This window comes from Drosophila pseudoobscura, chromosome X (assembly GCF_009870125.1).
Source record: "Drosophila pseudoobscura strain MV-25-SWS-2005 chromosome X, UCI_Dpse_MV25, whole genome shotgun sequence".
In the NCBI taxonomy this organism is placed as follows: domain Eukaryota; kingdom Metazoa; phylum Arthropoda; class Insecta; order Diptera; family Drosophilidae; genus Drosophila; species Drosophila pseudoobscura.
The window spans coordinates 58420495-58439958 of NC_046683.1; the positions used below are offsets into that span (position 1 = coordinate 58420495).

General features: G+C 44.8%; 4 protein-coding genes across 7 annotated transcripts; 1 reads left to right on the forward strand and 3 right to left on the reverse strand.

The window, feature by feature from the left end:
* Window positions 1-2346: 2346 nt before the first annotated feature.
* On the reverse strand, window positions 2347-10308 carry fax (failed axon connections). 2 transcript variants are annotated; one of them, XM_001352542.4, is made up of 5 exons: window positions 9569-10308; window positions 5245-5583; window positions 3683-4017; window positions 3515-3617; window positions 2347-3443 (listed from the first exon to the last, which is right to left on the reverse strand). In XM_001352542.4, the coding sequence occupies exons 1-5, from the start codon at window positions 9995-9997 to the stop codon at window positions 3390-3392; spliced, it is 1260 nt and encodes a 419-aa protein (XP_001352578.1). In that variant the 5' UTR covers window positions 9998-10308; the 3' UTR covers window positions 2347-3389. The 2 variants fall into 2 exon arrangements, with proteins under 2 accessions (XP_001352578.1, XP_015043700.1); XM_015188214.2 differs by having other exon boundaries at window positions 3683-4026.
* Window positions 10309-13129: 2821 nt separating this feature from the next.
* Window positions 13130-15626, forward strand: Serinc (serine incorporator TMS1). 3 transcript variants are annotated; one of them, XM_033384448.1, is made up of 6 exons: window positions 13130-13285; window positions 13469-14024; window positions 14098-14207; window positions 14271-14676; window positions 14978-15140; window positions 15206-15626. In XM_033384448.1, the coding sequence occupies exons 1-6, from the start codon at window positions 13250-13252 to the stop codon at window positions 15342-15344; spliced, it is 1410 nt and encodes a 469-aa protein (XP_033240339.1). In that variant the 5' UTR covers window positions 13130-13249; the 3' UTR covers window positions 15345-15626. The 3 variants fall into 3 exon arrangements, with proteins under 3 accessions (XP_033240339.1, XP_002135391.2, XP_033240341.1); XM_002135355.3 differs by having other exon boundaries at window positions 14987-15140; XM_033384450.1 differs by having other exon boundaries at window positions 14999-15140.
* Window positions 15491-17375, reverse strand: GluRS-m (putative glutamate--tRNA ligase, mitochondrial). The gene is made up of 4 exons (XM_001352543.4): window positions 17011-17375; window positions 16537-16947; window positions 16087-16473; window positions 15491-16033 (listed from the first exon to the last, which is right to left on the reverse strand). Exons 1-4 carry the CDS (start codon window positions 17346-17348, stop codon window positions 15619-15621), a joined length of 1551 nt encoding a protein of 516 aa, XP_001352579.3. The 5' UTR covers window positions 17349-17375; the 3' UTR covers window positions 15491-15618.
* Window positions 17376-17386: 11 nt separating this feature from the next.
* Window positions 17387-19456, reverse strand: TyrRS (Tyrosyl-tRNA synthetase). Its single transcript, XM_001352544.4, has 4 exons — window positions 18738-19456; window positions 18304-18670; window positions 17911-18234; window positions 17387-17852 (listed from the first exon to the last, which is right to left on the reverse strand). The coding sequence occupies exons 1-4, from the start codon at window positions 19375-19377 to the stop codon at window positions 17606-17608; spliced, it is 1578 nt and encodes a 525-aa protein (XP_001352580.2). The 5' UTR covers window positions 19378-19456; the 3' UTR covers window positions 17387-17605.
* Window positions 19457-19464: the final 8 nt, after the last annotated feature.

Sequence of the window (19464 nt, forward strand, 5' to 3'; positions counted from 1 at the left end):
TGCTTAATTGAATTGAGTTACTTTGGTTAACTTCTTAACTAAGATCAATTATAATTGGAAAAAATCATATCAATTAAAAGCCCCTCTGATTCATCTACCCTGATAATTGACCACAACACTGACCATGCAGGTTCTACGGTGGGGTTCCTCCGCTCAACGCTGTCCGTCCGGACAGTTGGGTTCGGTTGCTATCGGAAACGAATATTATAGCATTGTATATAAGCGAGTACCTATGACTGGTGGACAGAAATACTTAGATATGAATAAGCAAACTTGAATTAAAGTTATCAGGAGTGTATGTCAAAAGATAACTCGAGTATCATAATTAAATTTTTCTTCTTTTCAGTGCTCTTTCCTGGGCTGGTGCTGGGGCTGGTCTAGACCCCAGACCTGAGGCTAGGCGAATGGTATATGGTATATGTATGGGCAAAGCCACCCCAGCTTAGGGAAGACTCACTTATCGGGACAGTGCGTGTCCGTTGGGAAATCCTCCATCATAAATCAGTGGGCGAGTTTCTGGGCTTTGGTTTTTGTTTTGTTTTTTATTAAGAAGCATATTTATTATATATAAGATGTATGTAATACAATAATTTTTCTTTCTTTCATTCTTGTCTGTCGTTTTCGGTCTTCTGTCCGGGGTTGTTTCATTTTGTTTTGGTTTTGTTTTTTTATGGTTTTATGGTTCTGTCGGATTCATTTCAGTTTTTTCGGTTTTCCATTTCATTTCAGTTTTGTTTTTGTTTCATTTTTTTGTTATCCATTTTATATATAATCATATAAAACACTGAGCTACAATACAAATATTGTGATAAAAACTTACAACATAACCTTTAATACATAAAAATACTTGCGTAGTCTACAAATCGTATCGTTATAAGAGATTTTCTTCATGGATCGATGGATTGATCGTTCGCTCGTCTTTTCTTGGCTCCGCTCCTCCTCTTCTTCTTGTTCTTGTTGTTGTTCTCTCTTTTGCCTTGACCTTTTCCTAAATTGTTTTCATTTCGCCTCAATGGATTCTGTTTTCGCTTTCGCTTTTCCCACTGTCTGTCCGCCTGCCTGTCTCTTCTTCTTAGTTGTTTGTGATCTACCCTATTAAAAAAAAGACTACTTCTTTCTTTCATTCATTCACTCGTTCGGTTTGGTTCGTTCATTCTCCTCCATTTCCAGCTGTTCTTTTTGTATCTTTGCTATTCTTACGGGGAGGGGGGATTGATTCTTCGGGATGAATGGAAGGGGCGGAAAGATGAGTGCGAAAGCAGAGAAACAACGAAAACATTAACCGTAAAGGTAAACCAACCATTCCAGAGGGGCAAGGCAACGCCTTCAAGGAAAAGAGTGTTCGAGAGAAACAGAGAGAGAGAACGATTCGCCCCCGGAGAGAGAATTGCATGAGTTCATCGAGTTGTCCTTCTTCCTCCTACAGTTGTGTGGGTTCGTGTGGGGTGTTTTATATGATTCTTTGCTTTGCTTGTGGCTCGTGGCTTGTGGTTTGTTGTGGCTTGGGGCTTGTGGGTTGCGGGTGGTGGTTGCAGCGTTAATTACAGTAGAAATAAGGTTCATATTTATATATATATTTGCATAATCAGAATCATAAACATAATTTTAACTTAGGACAAAACTTTGACAAACTAAAATTGAATGGACGTACCAAAAAAAAAAAAAAAACAAAGAGAATATACAAAAAATTATCATAAATTTTGTTCTTTTCGTATGTTAGTGCCGAGTATTTTTTTGTTTAGATCAATAGTTTTTTTTGGTTCGAATTGGTTTTGATTTGTTTGTTGATTGTGTGTGTGTGTTAAAAACATCGATAAAGCCAATGCTCTGAGCAGATCCATACGAAAGGGACTATGGGGGGAAATCATAGTAGTATTTATAATCGTTAAAGTATAATAATATATAATAATAATAGAAGAACCAACATACAATGTATCGTTATGCGTTATGCGATTTTCGTTTTGTTTGTTTTGCGTTTTTTTTTTTCTTTTGTTTATACACATGTACACATATGCATAATGGGCGTTATATAAGGGTTTTATATGTATATAATTATAAGTAATAAATTTGTATCCATTTTTGTTTCGTTTAATTATTTGCACACGAGAATCAGAAATTACTATTTGCAATCATATATATATAAAAAATAAACTTAATTGCCGGCAAACGGGGGCCCAAACCCAACCCCCTACACATATCCATATCAACCCTACTATATATCATTCCTATACCATTCCCATTCTCATTCCCATTGCATTCCATCCCAACTACAACGCCATTATCATCATCATCGTCATCACTATATATCATATATATCATATATCATATATCATATACCATATCATATATATGTATAATATAATCGTCCTACCCAATCCATCGTACTTGTTCCGGGATTTACTTTAAGCTTAATCAAATTTTGGAAGAGTAAACAATACCATCGTGTTCTTTTGCAATTTTTTGCTGCATATGCTATATGTGAGTGTAGCTGTGTGTCTGTGTTAGTTTGTGTATCTGGATGAGAGTGTAGAGTGTGTATGTGTGTATTATATAGATCGCCTTTGAATGTAAACTAATGATTAATGCGTGTATTGTATGCTGTTCTGTTCTGGCTTCCTTTTCTTTACTCTCTCATTTTTTACTCACGTTTTGCTCACTTCTTTTTCTTCTTCTTCTCCTTCTCCTTCTATGTTTTATTCGAGTTCTTTAACTAATTTTTTATAATTTCTTTCCCTCTGTCCGTCGTCCTCTCCTCTTAATATTTATACGTATAAACTTTTATAATTTTATACTAAATGTTTTTTTACGGTTCTTGTTTTTTTTTTTGGGGTTTTTTGGTTTTTTTTGTTTTTGTTAATTTTTTGTGGTTTTTTGTTTTGTTGTTCTTGTAATACAAACGTCATCGTGTATATATATAAAAAAAAGATGTCCAAAGTTTTTACGTTACGTTATTGTATATATATACGTTTTTTTTTTACTTTTTTGTTTTACGTTTTTCCGCATTTGCTTGCGCTTTTCGTTTTACTTAGTGGATCGATCGTTCTGTTGCGGATGCTGATGGTGAGAGTTCTGTGTCTGTGCCTGCTTTTTGCTTTACAGTTGTCCTAGGTTTTTCTTTCGTTTTCACTTTAAATGTAAATGGGTCTTCTTCTATACTGATCTCTTCTCTTAGAAAACGCTTGTCGTCCGATGTCTGAATGCTTATATATGAGAGCGCAGCGCCTAGCTATATAGGGCCTTACTATATAGTATCGTACTACATATGTATATATATATAATGTGTGTGTATGTGGGTGTCTCCTTTCTTCCTTCGTTCCTTCGACTTTCCGACTCGTCTGTATATATGTATATATATCGGGATATACATATGAATACAACTAACGGCGAATTTACTTTGTTTCCTCCTTCTCTTTGTTCTCCTCGGTCGACTCCTTCTCATTCGACTGGTAATTTAGAGATAAGTATTTGGTTAGTGTGTGCTTTGCAAAAATAATATTTATTTCCATGAACGTACCTTGTCCTTCTCCAACTCCTTCTCGATCTTATCGCCCTCGGGGCCCTCCTGCTCATTTGATTTCTCCTGCTCGCCACCTTCCTTGCCCTCCTTGGTCTCGGGTCTGCAACAATCGATTCAAGTTCGGTTAGAAATGAGATTAGACTCCATCCGATTTCTTTTACTCACTCTGGCTTGGGAATGTGCGCATTGAGGTCCAGCTTCGTGCAGATCTCATCCCAGTCGGGGAAGCACTTGTCCTTCATGCGCGACACGTGTCCAATCAAGTTGGGGCACTTCTCGGTCATGTAGTCGCGCAGCGGGTACGCGATATCCTTGGACAGATAGTGGAGCTGCGAGAGCACCGCAAAGGCCACCACATCGAGGGTGGTCGGCTCGTCGCCGAAGAAGAACGGCTTACAGTCGAGCATCTCGCTGAGGACCTTCAGGTCGTCCTTGCCGAACTCCTCGATCTCCTCGGCGCTGTGGACGCCGATGCCATGCGCCTTCAACTTTTTCGTGCCCTGGAACCACTTGTTGTGTTGAATATGGTTTTTCCGTGTTTTTTTTTTGTTTTGTGTTTTTTTTTTGGAGATATTCGGATGGGATGGCCGACAAATTGGTTACGGGGTGGGTGGGGGGTCAACAGGATGCAGGATGACCAACACAGCAGACACACGCACACGGGGGATATGGGGTTATAGATGGGGAGCGCACCAATACACACACACACACACACGTACAGATTACAAAAGTTAGAAGTTAGAAACAGAAAGTACGTGGGAAAAAAACGAAAAAGAAAAAAGAGAAAAAACCATGCAAGAGTTAGTGATAAACATAACGATTGTATTTTTTTTTTTTTTTCGTTTATGAATATGAATTGGAATTCGAATTTGATTAGCTTGTGTGGTGGATTGTGTGGTGTTCCTTTGAAATGTTTTTGAATTGATTTTGGAATTTGATTTTAAAAGAATTTGAATTTTGCCGGATGTGATGTGAAATTGAGAAGTGTTTCCATTTATAGATTCTTGCTTTTCTTTTTTTTCTTCAAGTTTCATTCGAATAAACGAAAATGAAAATCATCCTAAAAACATTTCCAGGAAGACAGACAGACACCACGTTTATTCTTCTCTCGTTTTGGGGTTTTGGGTTCCCCCATTGTTTTTCTCGTTTTGGGTTTTGGGTTTTTTGTTTAGATTTAGTTTTTGTCGATGGGTAGGGGGAGTGGGGTGGTGGTGGTTATGTGAGTACCGCCGAGGCATAAACAACAATCAATCCCACGAAAGGGACGCGATAATATTGTTTATGCCTCGTTTTCGGAGTTGGATAAACTATGTGTCGGATGGCAGCCGATGGCGATGGCGATGTCGGTGTTAGGTGCAACATAATACGCCACCGATTTCTATCAACAGATTCCTAAGTTGAGGATTTGTTTATTTACACTACTCTACCCATCCCCATGCCCATGCCCATTCCCTTTCCCAGTTGCCATTCCACCAACGCCAAGAGCAAAAGCCCTCCAGTTTCAGTTTCGTTTTTCAGTTTTGGTTTTTGTTTCCAATTGAAATCTAAACAAATGATAAATAGGATTGGAAACTGCCGGGATCATCAGCTTCTGGCGTTGAGGAATGCACGAGATACGAGATACATCGTCTGCTACGTGGATCTGAACTACTTTGGCTACAGGACTGTCACTGTCACTGTCACTATGACTGTGACACTGTGACTGTTTGTTGGCTTTGGTGGGTTACCTTGCGACCAAAGGTTATCTTGAAGAAGAAGTTCAAGATGGAGTTGGGCAGACGCAATCCGAGGGCGTGCTGCAGATTGACCTTGTAGCCCTTGAGCACACTGTCCGGATACTTGGCGCGCCAGTAGAAGATGATCCAGATGAGATGGTTCTCCAGCATGGCGATGGTGGCATACGACACGTTGCGCTGCTCGGCGGTTAGGCCGGAATCCAGATTCTTCTCGTATTTGGACGACAGTTCCTTGATGATAATGGCCGAATCAGCGATTTCCTCTCCATTCAGCTCGATGAAAGGCAACTGACCCTTCTTCGAGCGGAAACGCATCTTATGATCGACATTCTGCAATGGAGAAAAAAGAGGAAAAGCATTCATTGAGTGTTGCGATGACTCGAGGATGAGTAATGCTACGGAAAGTAGGGTGGAGTCTGTTTATACGAGATTAAGTATATGTATGTGTCCCACACTCCCACTTTATCTGGCATTCCATTCCCCTGACTAATACGAAATGTAGTTCAATCCCAAAAGAGTTCCGCCCGCTAGATGGCGCTCATGACATACATAGAGAGTCCTGTACGAATGTGCAAGCGTGTGTGTGTGCGGGAGTGTGTATTTTCTATGTATGCCACCAGAACTGATGCTGAAAACCAACCACTACACAAAAAGCTGTACCTTGTAGAAAACCGAACGAACAGCATGGAACATCGTATCAACCCAACAACCTAACCAACACCCAACTACCCCCAACTGGTCACACAGATGCTCGCTCAAACACGCGCACACACATACACAGAAAAACGCGCTCTAACGCACACAACGAAGAAGAAGCAGAAACAAAAACAGGAGAATGAGAAAGCAGAGCAGGAGCCAGGAGCCGGAAGCCGGGTGCCAGAGCCAGAGCCGAGAAACTTCCAATTGCCGCTATTTGAACATTTTTGAGATATTCCAGTGCTCTGCCACTTCCACTGGCACTTCCAGTGTGTACACACGTATGCATTAACCGTTACTTTCCTGATGTGACAGTTATGTTCGTGTGTGTGACGCATGTCGCCCGTCGCCTGTCGCTTTTTTTTGTTTCTGCTTCGCTGCTCAAATTTACATAATAATTTCTAATTAGAAATTGGTGCTGTCCATAACAAAAGCGAACCCCCGCCATCCAATAATGGCCGTTGTTGGCATATTTATGCTTTCGCGCCCTGAAAACGGCAGAGAGGCAAGGCAGGCAAGGCAGGCGGCGGCAGGGTGTGGTTGCCGACACGAACACACACAGGCACACAAATTGGGGAGAGGAATAGAGAGAGAGAGAAACCCCAGAGAGGACAGCACTGGAAGAGAGAACAGCGGCCTGTTTGTTATAGAGAGATTTTTGCCTTCCAGCAGCAGCAGCATCATCATCATCGCTGCCTGTCCAGGCTGCTTCTGCCGCTGCTGCTGCTGAAAAGGGTGGAGTCCGTTGGAGCACATTTAATTCCAATGATCCACAAAAAAGGCAGCCTGTCTGCTGCCTCTCCTTCTTCTTTTGCTTCTTCTGCCTCCACCAACGCAAAATATAACGGTTTCTGTCAATGCTGGCAGAGGCGGGCGGCAGAGGCTGGGCAGCGCTGCGCCGCCGCTTTGTCGCCATACAATGCAAATATTTAGTTTTTATTAAATCATTATGCCAATTAAGGAGCGGCGGCGGCAATAATGGGAGCTCCTCCATAGCTTCTCCACTTCTGCTGCAGGGCTCAACTTTCGTGCAGTGTAGAGTTCTGTTCGTTGCACGCAACAACAACAACAACAACAACGGCAGCAGCAGCAGCAAAAGTGCTCTCAAATTGCAGAGAACAAGAAGAAGAGGGAGAACACATGCAATTATGCAGCACATGCAGGCCCGGGTCTATGTGTGTATATGTGTGTGCGTCGGTGTGTGTGTATATATCCACACCCCTGTCAAAAAGCCAGAGAGTGAAGAGAAGAGAGCAGCAGGAGTAGTTGCAGTCCCACTGAGTGAGCAACAACAAAAGAGCCAGCAGCACAGCAACAGCAGCAGCAGAAACTCTCGTTGTTTTAATGCAAATATGCGGTTTATTAATTAAAACAAAAGGCAGAAACAGCAATCAGTCTTCTTTCAAAGAAAAACTGAAACTCCATTTCCTCTCACTCACACACACGCACACATTTGCACGTACAGTTGCAGCCGCAAACGGCATATCCAGAGAGTTGCCAGACTGTTCGCTCACACATAGCCACATTTTGTACTGGCAATATTGTGAATGGAATGGCGCGCCAGCATTTTCCATTTGAATTTGTAATTGAAATTTATGCATTTGTATTTGTAATTCATTCTCGTATATATTGAAAATGTGAATTAATTGCACAATCTACAAGGCGGCGACACTTCACATTGGAATTCCAGATATGCGGGCTATGGGCCGGGGCTGGTGTTGGGGTTGGGGTTTGGCCACCGCCTCAAAATGATATTCGATGTGGCTGCTGTTCGTTAATGGCTGCGACGCGTCGGGCGCCGGGTATGACTCGCACAGCTCGGATTGTGGCGTGAAAAAAGATATGCATTTGGTTTATCATCAATAAAGAAACAACTTCTACTCTTGTTTACACAAAGAAGAGGAAGGGGGAAGGAGAGCGAGATGTAAAGAGAGCTGCAGCAATGCGTTTACAATAACAGCACAGAGACGTTGCATGCAGGGGGTCGACGCTGTGCCAGGGCCCAGGGCCCAGGGGGGTGAAGAACTTGCTTAGTCAGTTTTCATGGCATGGCACTGGCACCCCTCCCTGTCATGGTGATTAATGGATAAGAGAATGAGAGGGAGCGAGGGAATAATGTCAAAGGTCTCAGTTTGTTGAACTCTTCCGCTGTTATCAGGGAGTGCAATCAGACCCCCGAAAAAAAAAATATAATGGAAATGGAAAGTATTTTCCAGCTGCGGGCCTGACGGACGACTGTCAATCATAATTGACTGCAGCTCTGCTTTCTTTTTGGAATGCAACATATGGCAGCATGCTACTGGAAGCATAGGAGTGGGGAGTGCCGTGCCGCTCTTATCGGTTCTCTGGCATCTTGAGAGGCAGCGGCAGTGGCAGTGGCAGCGGCGCATCAATTAACATTCCTCTTGGGCTCATTTTTCATTTACCAAATGTGTAATTAATAAGATTAAACAACAACTGCGTCGTTGTTGTTTCTGTGTAGATGTGCGGGTGACCGCACCCATTTCTCCCCACCTCCCACCCCCTATTTGTGGGACAGGCAGCTGCTGTTGCTGCTAGGGCAAGTTTTTCCTATAAAAATATGAAAAATATGCAAACCGCATCGCGCGCTTTAAAAAAAAGCAAAAGCTAAAATGGAAGCCCCAATGGAAGTCGTTGACAGTTTCCCCGTCGCCTTCGCCTCTTCTCCGCCACTATTACAGCTACTTAACGGGCATAGAGATAAGCAAGGCAAAGCCAGAAGGAAGACGAAGACAGAGAGAGCGCGGCTTGAAGTTATTTCCAAGACGGGGGGGATTGCACCGTCTCAAACTACATCAATTTTTATTAAAAGCAATTACAAGCTGCAGAGCGGTGGCGCAGGCGGAGGCTGAGAGGATAGCATGAAAGAAGTGCAACAAAGACAAAGAGCAGACACTCACACAGGCACAGACATACAGAGAGAGAGGAGAGTCGGAGCTAGAGAGAGAGAGAGAGACAAAAGGAGAGAGTCGGCAGCGCCAAGTGCAAAATTTGAAGCACGACTTCATTTCGCCTGTTGTTGCTGCTGCTGGTGTTTTGGCGAGTGGAGTCGTGGGGTGGAGGGGGGTTCAGAGCATAAAAGCACAACTTTATGAGAGGCAGCGACGCCGGCGTCGGCGCACACACAAATTTTATGTATACGCTGTTTTATGTAGACACACGCATACACACCAAGGAGTACAAGAAATCCGGCCAGGCTACAGGTTCACACACACACGCACACATGGACAACTACTGGAAGAGAGAGCAACTTCTGTTACGGGATAGAAAGGAAAGGCAAATGCTAAATGTATCCCTTTTTCAGCTCAATGCGAGGGCAGGGCAGGGCAGGTCACACACATACCCCTATATGTATACGTACATACACGCACACAGGACAGAGGCAGGCTTAGCACACAATCATGGCGGTTTTTCTTTCTCTCTCTCTCTCTCTCCCACTCGCTCTCTCTGGCAGGAGCAGGGAAAAAATCTGTACCGCAAAAATTTTACAATGATGAAAAAACCGAAATGCGAGACGAAAACCCAGAAATATGTATTTCTGAAATATGTTTTGGGTTTCTGTTTGCAGATTTTCCCCGGAAAATTTACTGATAATTACCTCGTACTTGAGACCGACCAGACGAAGCCAGGTCTCAACTTTCAAGCAGTAGGGCGACAGCGACGGCAGCAATGGAGTCCTGGAGAACTGGTACAGATAGATGATGTCCTTCTCGAAGTTGGTCTTGTGCACATTGAACTTTTGTGCGGGAGGGGCCTCCGATTTGGCCGGCGCTGCAGCAGCCGCTGCCTCTCCGTCCTTCTTGGCCTCCCCGTCTGCGGCACCATCAGCGTTTTCCTTGGACGCCGCCTTGCCGTCCTCTTTGTTTCCTTGGGCGTTTTCGTTTTCAGCCGGAGCAGCGACGGCGGGCGCGGCAGCAGCAGGCTCGCTGGCAGCAGGTTTTTCCGCCTGTTCGGAGGCTGGCTTCTCTGTGGGCGCCGCAACGGCAGGCGTTTCCTCAGCGGGTATTTGGGCTACTTCGGTGGCCATTTCGTTTCTGCTTTTTCTCTTTAAAGTTGCGCTTTCTTTCAGCTAACAGATTCTTCACACTTTTCCTTGCTCAAATGCACAGGAACACTTATACACACTGACGCGACCCACTACTATATAGTGGGGGGGATTGAAAAAAATTACCACAAGACACTCGGGTCGGTTAATACAGGAATACAGGATCTCTCTCTGTTCAGTCGGAAGTCGGAATAAGTGCCGTTAACGTTAACACCAACCAGACGCAAACCCAACCGCGCAGTTCAAAAAAATTGGAAGATGTGAGCTACTGCTGCAGCGCTACCTTACAGGAAAAAGATAGTTTATTTACATGGCAACTACACGGCAACTACACATTAGCTACATAATAGCAGGAAAAAGAGGGTATGGACAACAGGCAACACGTTCCAAAAAATGCAACACAGGCAAACTGAAATGCACCCCATTTGCCCAATATAACTTGCCGGCTTTGACTTCAAGGTTTTTGTCGTCACAGACGAGGTGAGGGTTCATACAAACCTTGCAAATTTTGTTGTCAAATTTTGCTTGTTGTCCATACTTTTCTTTACAGCCCATTCAAATTCACTCATTTTTTCGTCGCAGGAGAGAGCATGGATAGATCAGGAATACGGTCTGACCCTCAGAAATATACCGAAATATACCGTCTCATTATACCATTAAATACTGACAAATTCAAATTCTATCATACGTATTCCTCGTTTTTGATATTCTTTCGAATATTACTAGCTAAATAGATCTCTGAGCCCTGCCCACATAATTCTATCCGATTAATGAATCAATTTTCTACTTGACTGGCTTCTTTTAAATACTTGAGTTGTTTTCCTGCTGCGGCGATTGCTTTGATTGTTTTTGTCTCTATTTTGGTGGCTCAAAAACAAAATAGTATCGAAATCGATAAGAAATCGAACTTAGCCCACGTAGCCCCCCTCTATTTAAGCATTTAACTACTTGAGGTAAATGGCGAAAAAAATGGCTGATTGTAAATTCTTCTTGACGATTAATGCCATCTTCCCTCTGAACTTAAAAAAAACCCACTATATCTTTCACCTGAACTGCGCTAAAATTATTTGATTTTCATTATTTTCGGTGGAATATTACAATACCTCTTTGGTTTACCATGGGCTAATCGTGCTCCGTCAAGGATTGGAAACAATATTCCGTGGAATATTAATAGATAGCCTCAGGCCTTAATAAATAATTTTACCCGATTGATGAATCAACTTTCTACAAGATATGCCAATTTTAAATGCTGCTGTTTATTGGATTGTGTCTAAAGTAAAGTTTAAGCAAATAAGGTCAATGCGTAAACGTTAGTGTGTACGAAATGAAACGTATTTTTTGCTGGTGAAAAGGTATCAGCTATGCGTATGGACATTTTCATACCCTATTTTCATAAGTCAATATTAAAATCCTGTTTTGCAAGCTGCTTTGTTTATGGTCTTGGCCCGTAAATTGCAAAATTTAATTGAAAATTTATAACAGAGACTGAATAGTTTCTGCATTGGCAAAAGAAGACAAAAATGTCCTCAATCCTTTAATATCCTTTTCACTAGGGTATACTGCTCTGTCGTCTATTTTTATATTCGGTTGAATATTACCAGCTAGCTAGGATTCTCAGCTCTGAACACATAATTTTATCCGACCGATGAATCAATATTCTACAAGATAAGCTATAAAGACTTTTTTTTGATTGCGTGTAAAATAAAGTTTAGGCAAAATGTTAAAAAAAATATATCAACAGAGCGGTAGCATAACTTTGTTTTGAAATTGACTCGTTTTTGTGATTTTTGGTTTTGAAATAACAATTTTATTTCAAAATGACTATCATACCTAGAATTAATATATGGATTCGGCGGTAAGCTTTCCGGTGTGAAAAAGGAATTCAAATAAAAAATTGCATATTTGGACTCTTTCGGAAGAGACCATTTCCCCTCATCAGCGATCTTTTCTTGTTCAATAAAGTTTCTAGTTCAAAAACTATTTGTGTATTGCTCAAAATTAATGGAAACTGCGTGATTTTCAGAATTTTGTAAACATTTTTTTTTCTGTGAATCCATTGTTTTCTATGATTTTTATATTTTTTGCATAAGAGAATTTCCCTTCGGAATATAATTGCCAAATTCCCTAATTCCCAATATGCATATGTACATAAGAAATCACAGCATATTGTGAGGTAAGGTGAGGTGCGTGAGTCCTTGTAATAATGCTGGTCCATTTTTCCTTGTTGTCCATACCTTTCCATAACATAGCCCAGTGGTTCGAGTCGAGTTTCGATCAAAAAATGTCTGGCTTCACATGTTGCTGGAAGAAAATAAATTGTATCTAACGGGATTGTATCTAACCATGCAAAAGAAAGAGAAGTAGATATAACTCTCTCCTGCTCTCTCTCATGTGTACCAACGGGGACGCATGATATAGCTGTATGTGGTAGGGTCGGGATGAGTCTGCGTACCAAATTTCTTTCCGAGAAAGTTCAATGAATTTGGAAATATATGTCAAATTAAGATAGAATCTTAAAACTTTGTGGTTCGAGGGAACAAGACAACTAATTAAACTTTTTAATCAAAAGAGACCAAACCATCGCTTCAATTCAAGCGCAAATTATATCAGATAACGGATTCCACCGGATGGTAAAATTTATTGATGGTCCAAAAACCATAAGATGAGGAAAACTCTCATAGTTGTCTAAATTTTGGCAAATTTTCCTTGTCAAATATTGCGGATCCACTGTAAGTAGTTGGATATCTATTCTGAGGAATCATAAAACCCACTCGATTTACTACTATCTGATGGTCAAGCGATTGATTTTAATAAATTTAAAGAAATCTACAGATGTGTTTTGGGGGGATTGGCCACGATATGGTTATGATTTAGGATTCGTTTGATCAACATCAAATTAATCTTACCGGCGAAACATTCGAACATTCGAATTGTAAAAAAGGCAATCATTAATGAAATTCTTAGCTCCGTTTTGTGTACTGTTTTCATATACTATCGGAAGCTTCAGTCCGAAGTTAACGGTAGATCGCAGTTTGGCTACCTTATCTTCTCAACAAATAAACGATATTGGAACCTTCTGTAGCTATTATGTCTTGCACTCCACAATCGTTATACAACACTTTAGGTGCACGAGACTTCACAACACTTGGTCGTAATTTTCACAAACAAAGATTTGTTTTATTTTATCAGAACAGAACGACGCAATTAAACGAAAGTAACTAAATCTCTGAACCAATGGGAGCTGTTTTGGGCCTCTGTTCTGCCGCCCAGGTAAGTTAATTAGCGCCCAATTAGCCGCGTGACCAGAGAGAATCCCAGACAAACAGCAGCAACAGCAGCAGTGCTACAGCTATTGGCTACAAATCAATAAGCTGCGCCATATGTTAAATTGAATTTGACATCTCGTCTCGCTTTTCTTATGTAAATTAAACGATTTTTTTTGGGTATTTCCAGTGCGCCCTCTGCTGCGGTGGCACTGCGGCGAGCATGTGCTGCTCGGCCTGTCCCAGCTGCACGAATGCATCCTCCTCCCGGTTCATGTACGCCTTCATCCTGCTGGTGGGCACTGTCCTGGGGGCCATTGCCCTGTCGCCCGGGCTGCAGGACACTCTGAAGAAGCTGCCCTTCTGCATCAACTCGACATCTACGTATAGCTCCAAGGCCATTGACACCTTCTCGGGTGGTTCCCTGCAGGTGGACTGTGAATATGCGCTGGGATACATGGCTGTCTATAGGGTCTGCTTCGGTATGGCCTGCTTCTTTGCGCTAATGGCTCTGATTATGCTGGGGGTGAAGAGTTCCCGGGATCCGCGCTCACACATACAGAACAACTTTTGGCCACTGAAGTTCCTGATTTGCTTTGGAGCCGCCATCGGGGCCATCTTCATACCGGACGGCTCCTTTGGTCCGGCGATGATGTGGGTGGGTCTCATTGGCGGCTTGGCATTCATACTCGTACAGTTGGTCATCATTGTGGATTTCGCACACAGTCTGGCAGAGTCTTGGATCGGTGAGTCATTCAATCTGCACTCCACTCTGTTCGTGCGCCATGATCCATGATTCATCTATTCATCTCGTTTTAGAGGGCGCCGAAAACAGTCGTGGCTACTACTACGCCCTGGCTGGGGTCACTCTCCTGGGCTATATCTTATCGCTGACGGGCATTACTCTGCTGTATATCTACTTTACCACGGTAAGACGGCACGAAAGCGTTTGCTTATCTATTTGCATTCTGATACGCGACTTTCCTTTCCAGTCCACTGGCTGCGGCATCAACAAGTTCTTCATCTCTATTAATCTGATCTTCTGCCTGGTCATCAGCGTCATCTCTATACTGCCGGCTGTCCAGGAGCGTCTTCCCCACTCGGGCCTGCTGCAGAGCTCTCTTGTCACCCTGTACACTGTCTACTTGACCTGGTCGGCTGTGGCTAACAATCCAGAGAAGGCCTGCAATCCGGGAATGTTTGGCCTAATGGAAGGATTCGGAAATGGCACTACCACCACCATTGCACCACCCACTCCGCCCTCGCACAACTCAAAGGTTACCTTCGATACGACCAACATCATTGGCCTGGTCGTTTGGCTCCTCTGCATCCTGTACAACTGCATTAGCTCCGCCGTGGAGGTGTCCAAGATCACCCATGACAACAGCGAGAAGCGTGGTATGTTGCCTCCCCTTCACCCTCTCCCTCGTGCATGACCATGCATTCCACAGTTTCCATCACATCACATCACATTCGGATTCATTTCGCTCACAATTTTTCACTTTTCATTTGAAACGCTGTAGAATAATGCTAATTCCGATTATTAACACTCGACTTATTTGCTTTCCTTTCGACACCTCTTTTTGGTATATTTTTGTATGCGTTTTTCCACGACTAACCAACTAACAAACTTTTGGGTTACTGGAAACTGTGTGAAATCTGTATGCTCCTCCTCCTCTTGGCCCTCTGATTAATGTAGTTTTAACAGAAGCTCTATCAGACACAGAGGCGGCCACTGACGCCGACGGCAAGCCGAGCGCCGACAACGAGGTCGAGGGCGTCACCTACTCCTGGTCCATGTTTCACATTGTCTTTGTCTGCGCCTCCCTCTACGTGATGATGACCCTCACCAATTGGTACAAGTGAGTATTTACACATCTGAGCATCTATAAGCCAGAATCGTGCTATAATATCTACTCTCTGATAGACCCAACTCGGATATTGAGCTCTTCAATGGCAATGAGGCTTCCATGTGGGTCAAGATCATCTCCAGCTGGCTGGGCGTCTTCATCTACGGCTGGAGTCTGGCCGCCCCCATAATTCTCTCCAATCGCGACTTCAGTTAAACAACTGTAGTATTATATATATATATATCTATCTTAAAATTATCTAGGAGTGGTGCTTAACGAGCAAAGCGAGAATGCCAAATTTGGAAACAGATGGAAAAGAGTGTGTCCAGGACACTACTGGACAAAAAGAAGATTAATCTTGCATTATTTTGACTCTTAGTGTGGTGTTTACTCAACCTCAATCAACTTATTCTCCAACTTGCAGTTATCCATTAAAAACATTATCTATATCTACTATATTTACAAATATATAACGAGAACTTTAGCGTCGTCAAACTATTTGCCGATTTCGATCTATATCCGTTTTGGGCAGAGCCTCTCTTAGGCGGTCGAGGGCCACTGACTTGCCCAGGATCTCCATCATTTCGGCCACGCCAGGACCTTCTTTGAGGCCACTAAGAGCCGCTCGTAGCGTCTTCATCATCAGGGGGAACTTAAGGCCCTCCGTTTTGGCAAAATTTTTCAGTTTTACATTTAGCTCATCCTTCTGGAAGTCCTGCAGGGTGTCGAGCTCTGTTATCAGGCTGATTAGCTGCTCTAGCGACAGGTCTTTCAGCTCAAAGTTGGATGGTTTCACCCAGAGGAAGCTCAGCTTGCTGCTGGTCAGATCCTGGAGGAGTGTCAGACGCTGCGAGGACCAATTCAGGACATCCACAATGTGTGCCTCCGCCAGATCCAAATTTGAGCTGCAACGAAATTCGAGTTAAGATCTTTTCGGGGAAGCTCAGAGTGCACCTACTGCTCTGGGTAGGCTTTCTTGACTAGCTCCTGCACTTGCTTGACCAGCTCCAATCGGGACTCGGGCTCTGCCAGACGTTGGCCGATCTCCAAGCGATTCAAGTCATCCAGAAGTTCGGGGCTCAAGCGACTGGGATGGGCATTCACGCGCTCCATTTCGAATTGCTGGCAGAGCTCCTGAAGGCTCAAGAGCTGCTGCTTCGCATGGGCTTTGTGCTGGAAGCCTCCACCCGCAGAGACCACATAGTTGACCAGCGAGAGGGGGAAGTAGCCGCGCTCCCGGAAATGCTGTATGCCAATGTCGCCCTGTCGTTTGCTGAGCTTCGTTCCATCTGCATTGACCAGGAGCGGCAGGTGACCAAACTTTGGCGGCTGCCATCCAAAAGCTCTAGGGGATCAGCCAAATATTATCGTAGAAATGGATTGAGACTGAGACAGGGGCAAATCTCACTTGTAGAGCAGCAAATGCTTTGTGGTCGATATCTGCCACTCAACTCCTCGCAGAACATGGGTGATGCCCATCAGGTGGTCATCCACCACATTGGCAAAGTGATAGGTGGGAAAGTGGTCGCTTTTTATAACCACCGGATCGCCCTCGTTGTCGCTGACATTGTGCTGGACACTGCCGTAGACGAGATCCTCCAGGGGCTCCTCATGCTCCGTCAGCTTGAAGCGTATGCAGTGGGGTGCACCTTGGGCAAGAAGGCTCTCCACATCCGCTGCTGGCAGATGCCGGCATTTGTTGTCGTAGCGCGGCACCTGTCGTGTGCGCAGCGCCTCCTTACGCAACAGCTCCAGACGGCGTTCCGTGCAGAAGCAGCGATAGGCGGTTCCATTCTGCAGCAGCTTCTTGATGGCCTTACTGGGAATGGTGAGCAGTTTCAGTGGTGGAATGGGGTAATGGGATTCCATTCTCTTCACTCACCTGTAAATATCAGTTCTTTGGCTTTGGACATAGGGTCCATGCCGGCCCCCAAAGCCGGGTCCCTCGTCGATTTCAATGCCCGCCCAGAGCAGATCCTCCACCAGGCGCTCACTGGCTCCAGGCACAAGTCTCGTTTGATCCGTGTCCTCGATCCTGAGCAGGAATTTCCCGCCCAAATGCCGAGCATAAAGGAAATTGTATAGAGCCGTGCGCAGGCCGCCCAAATGGAGCTGCCCGGTCGGGCTGGGGGCAAAGCGAACGCGCACCTGGCTGTGGGCATAGCGTTGTGTTAGCCAGAGGCACTGCCTCAGCAATGTCTGCTGGTTTACTTTCAACATTTTCCTTCAACAAAAACCCAAAAGAAAATTCCTCTTCGTTTTGTTTACTTCGAACAGCTGTTACAAAAGAACTGCCAACTCGTTTGAAATGGTTAACATTGAGTTGACATTGCCATTGTGACTTTTGCGCGCTTTATTTAAAAAATGCAATTGCTTTAATGGGAATTAATAAATTAAAAACTTGTTTTTTGTGTGAAACATTCTGCTTAGTAGTAAGTATTACACGGCTCAGGTAGTGTGGCATTGGTAGTTTGACCCTACTTAATGGCACAGTTGGCCAGTTTGCTGGAAAGCTTCTCCCCATCGGGCGTCAGAAGGAAGTTATCCTTCCACACGGCCAGGCCGTCGCTGTTGGTCTTTAAATCGACGGACAGCTTCTCCCACACCTTCTTCTTGGGGTTGAGCTGCTCGTCGGGCGTGCCGCTGTAGCCCTCGAAGGCCAGCCTACTGCCAGGAGCAGCCTTCTCAGGCACCACAATGGGCTCCACAACCGTGTGATCAGCGCTGGAAGAGATTTAGTATAGAAAGCAGAAGAGAAAATCGGCTGTCGGATGTCACTCACTTGGAGGTGCACAGAACCATGCCCTCGGAGAGAATGCCGCGCATCTTGGAAGGCTTCAGGTTGCACAGGACAGCCACCAGGCGCTGATCCAGCTCCTGTTCGGTGACAAACTTGACCAATCCACTGATGATGGTCCTCGGCTGCGCCTCAGCCAGATCTATCTTTAGGACATAGAGCGTATCCGCATCCGGGTGACGGGCCACCTCGATGACCTTGCCCACGCGAATGTCCAAACGATGGGGCGCATCCTCATCAGCGCCCGCAGCCGGAGCAGCTCCAGCCTTGACCTTGGCGGGTGGCGGATAGGCAGCAGCACTGAGTTTTCTGCAGAAAAAGCGTTACCGCGAGGATTAATGGCTGTAAAGATGGGATATCTGAATTTTGTTCACTTACTGCAACGCTGGCGTCTCAAAGATCTTCCGAATGGGATCCAACAGGCGATTGATGTACTTCTCCACCGTGGCCTTCAGGTCTCCCGGATGCAGTTTATCCTCGGCATAGTATTTCTCCAGATCCTCGTACTTCAGGAACGTGACGTTGCCACCATGCTCCGCCTCGCGGCACACCTCGAAGCCCTCGCCCTCCTTGAAGAGGGAGAAGAGCACGTGCTTCACGAACGAGAGGAGACCATTGTCGGCGATGTTGCCGGGTTCACAGAAGGCCTTCTTCAGCTTCTTCTTCACGTTGGCGGGCGAGTCCAATAGATCGATTTTTGAGTCCTCCTCAGAAGAAGACATCTTGCCGCCAGCGAGTCCAGGAACTGTCAGAGGAAACCCATTAATAATAGAGCGGGAAAGATGGTATGAATGGGGATGACGATGACTCACCCATGGGATTCATGAAATGTATGCGCTTCTCGTAGCCCAATTGGGGCAGATATTTCTCGGAGAAGGTGAAGATCTTGCGCTGATCGACGCCCCCAAACTGGGCGTCCACCTTCAGGTATTCCTCGTCCAGGGCCTGCAGTCCAGGATAGAGCAGGCCTGAGAGCAGCGGATACTCTACCTGTTTAACGACCTCGGCGCCCGCCTTCTTGGCATCGTGCTGCGTGACCACCGAGGATAGCTTGTACACGTCCAGAGTGTACTCCTTGGACAGCTGGTAGTCGCTGCCCTTGACAAACTTCAGCTTCTCCAGCGGAACGCCGATGGAGCTCAGCATGGCCTTGATCACCTGCTCGTAGTACTGGGTGCGCAGCTCCAGCAGCGACCAGGGCGCTTTCATGTTGTCCAGATAGGCGTGGAGATCGGCAAACAGAATGGTTACCTCGCAGCCGGCCTTTAGGAAGTCGGCAATCTTCGACATCGGCACAAAGTAGGCGACATGTGGCTTTCCCGTCGTCGCCGTTCCCCAGTAGATCTTTAGGTCGCGCTCGGTGAGCACTTTGTTCAGCTTGTCCTCGCCGAGGGTCTCCTGCAGGTTGCGCGTGATCAGCGTCTTTTTCTCCTCAGGAGTTAGTTCGACCATTTTTCTGTGGAAATCTTTTGATTTTTGCGTGCAGCTTCACGAAATTGTTGGGTGGAAAGAGGAAGAGGGCGACCCAACTGCATGCGT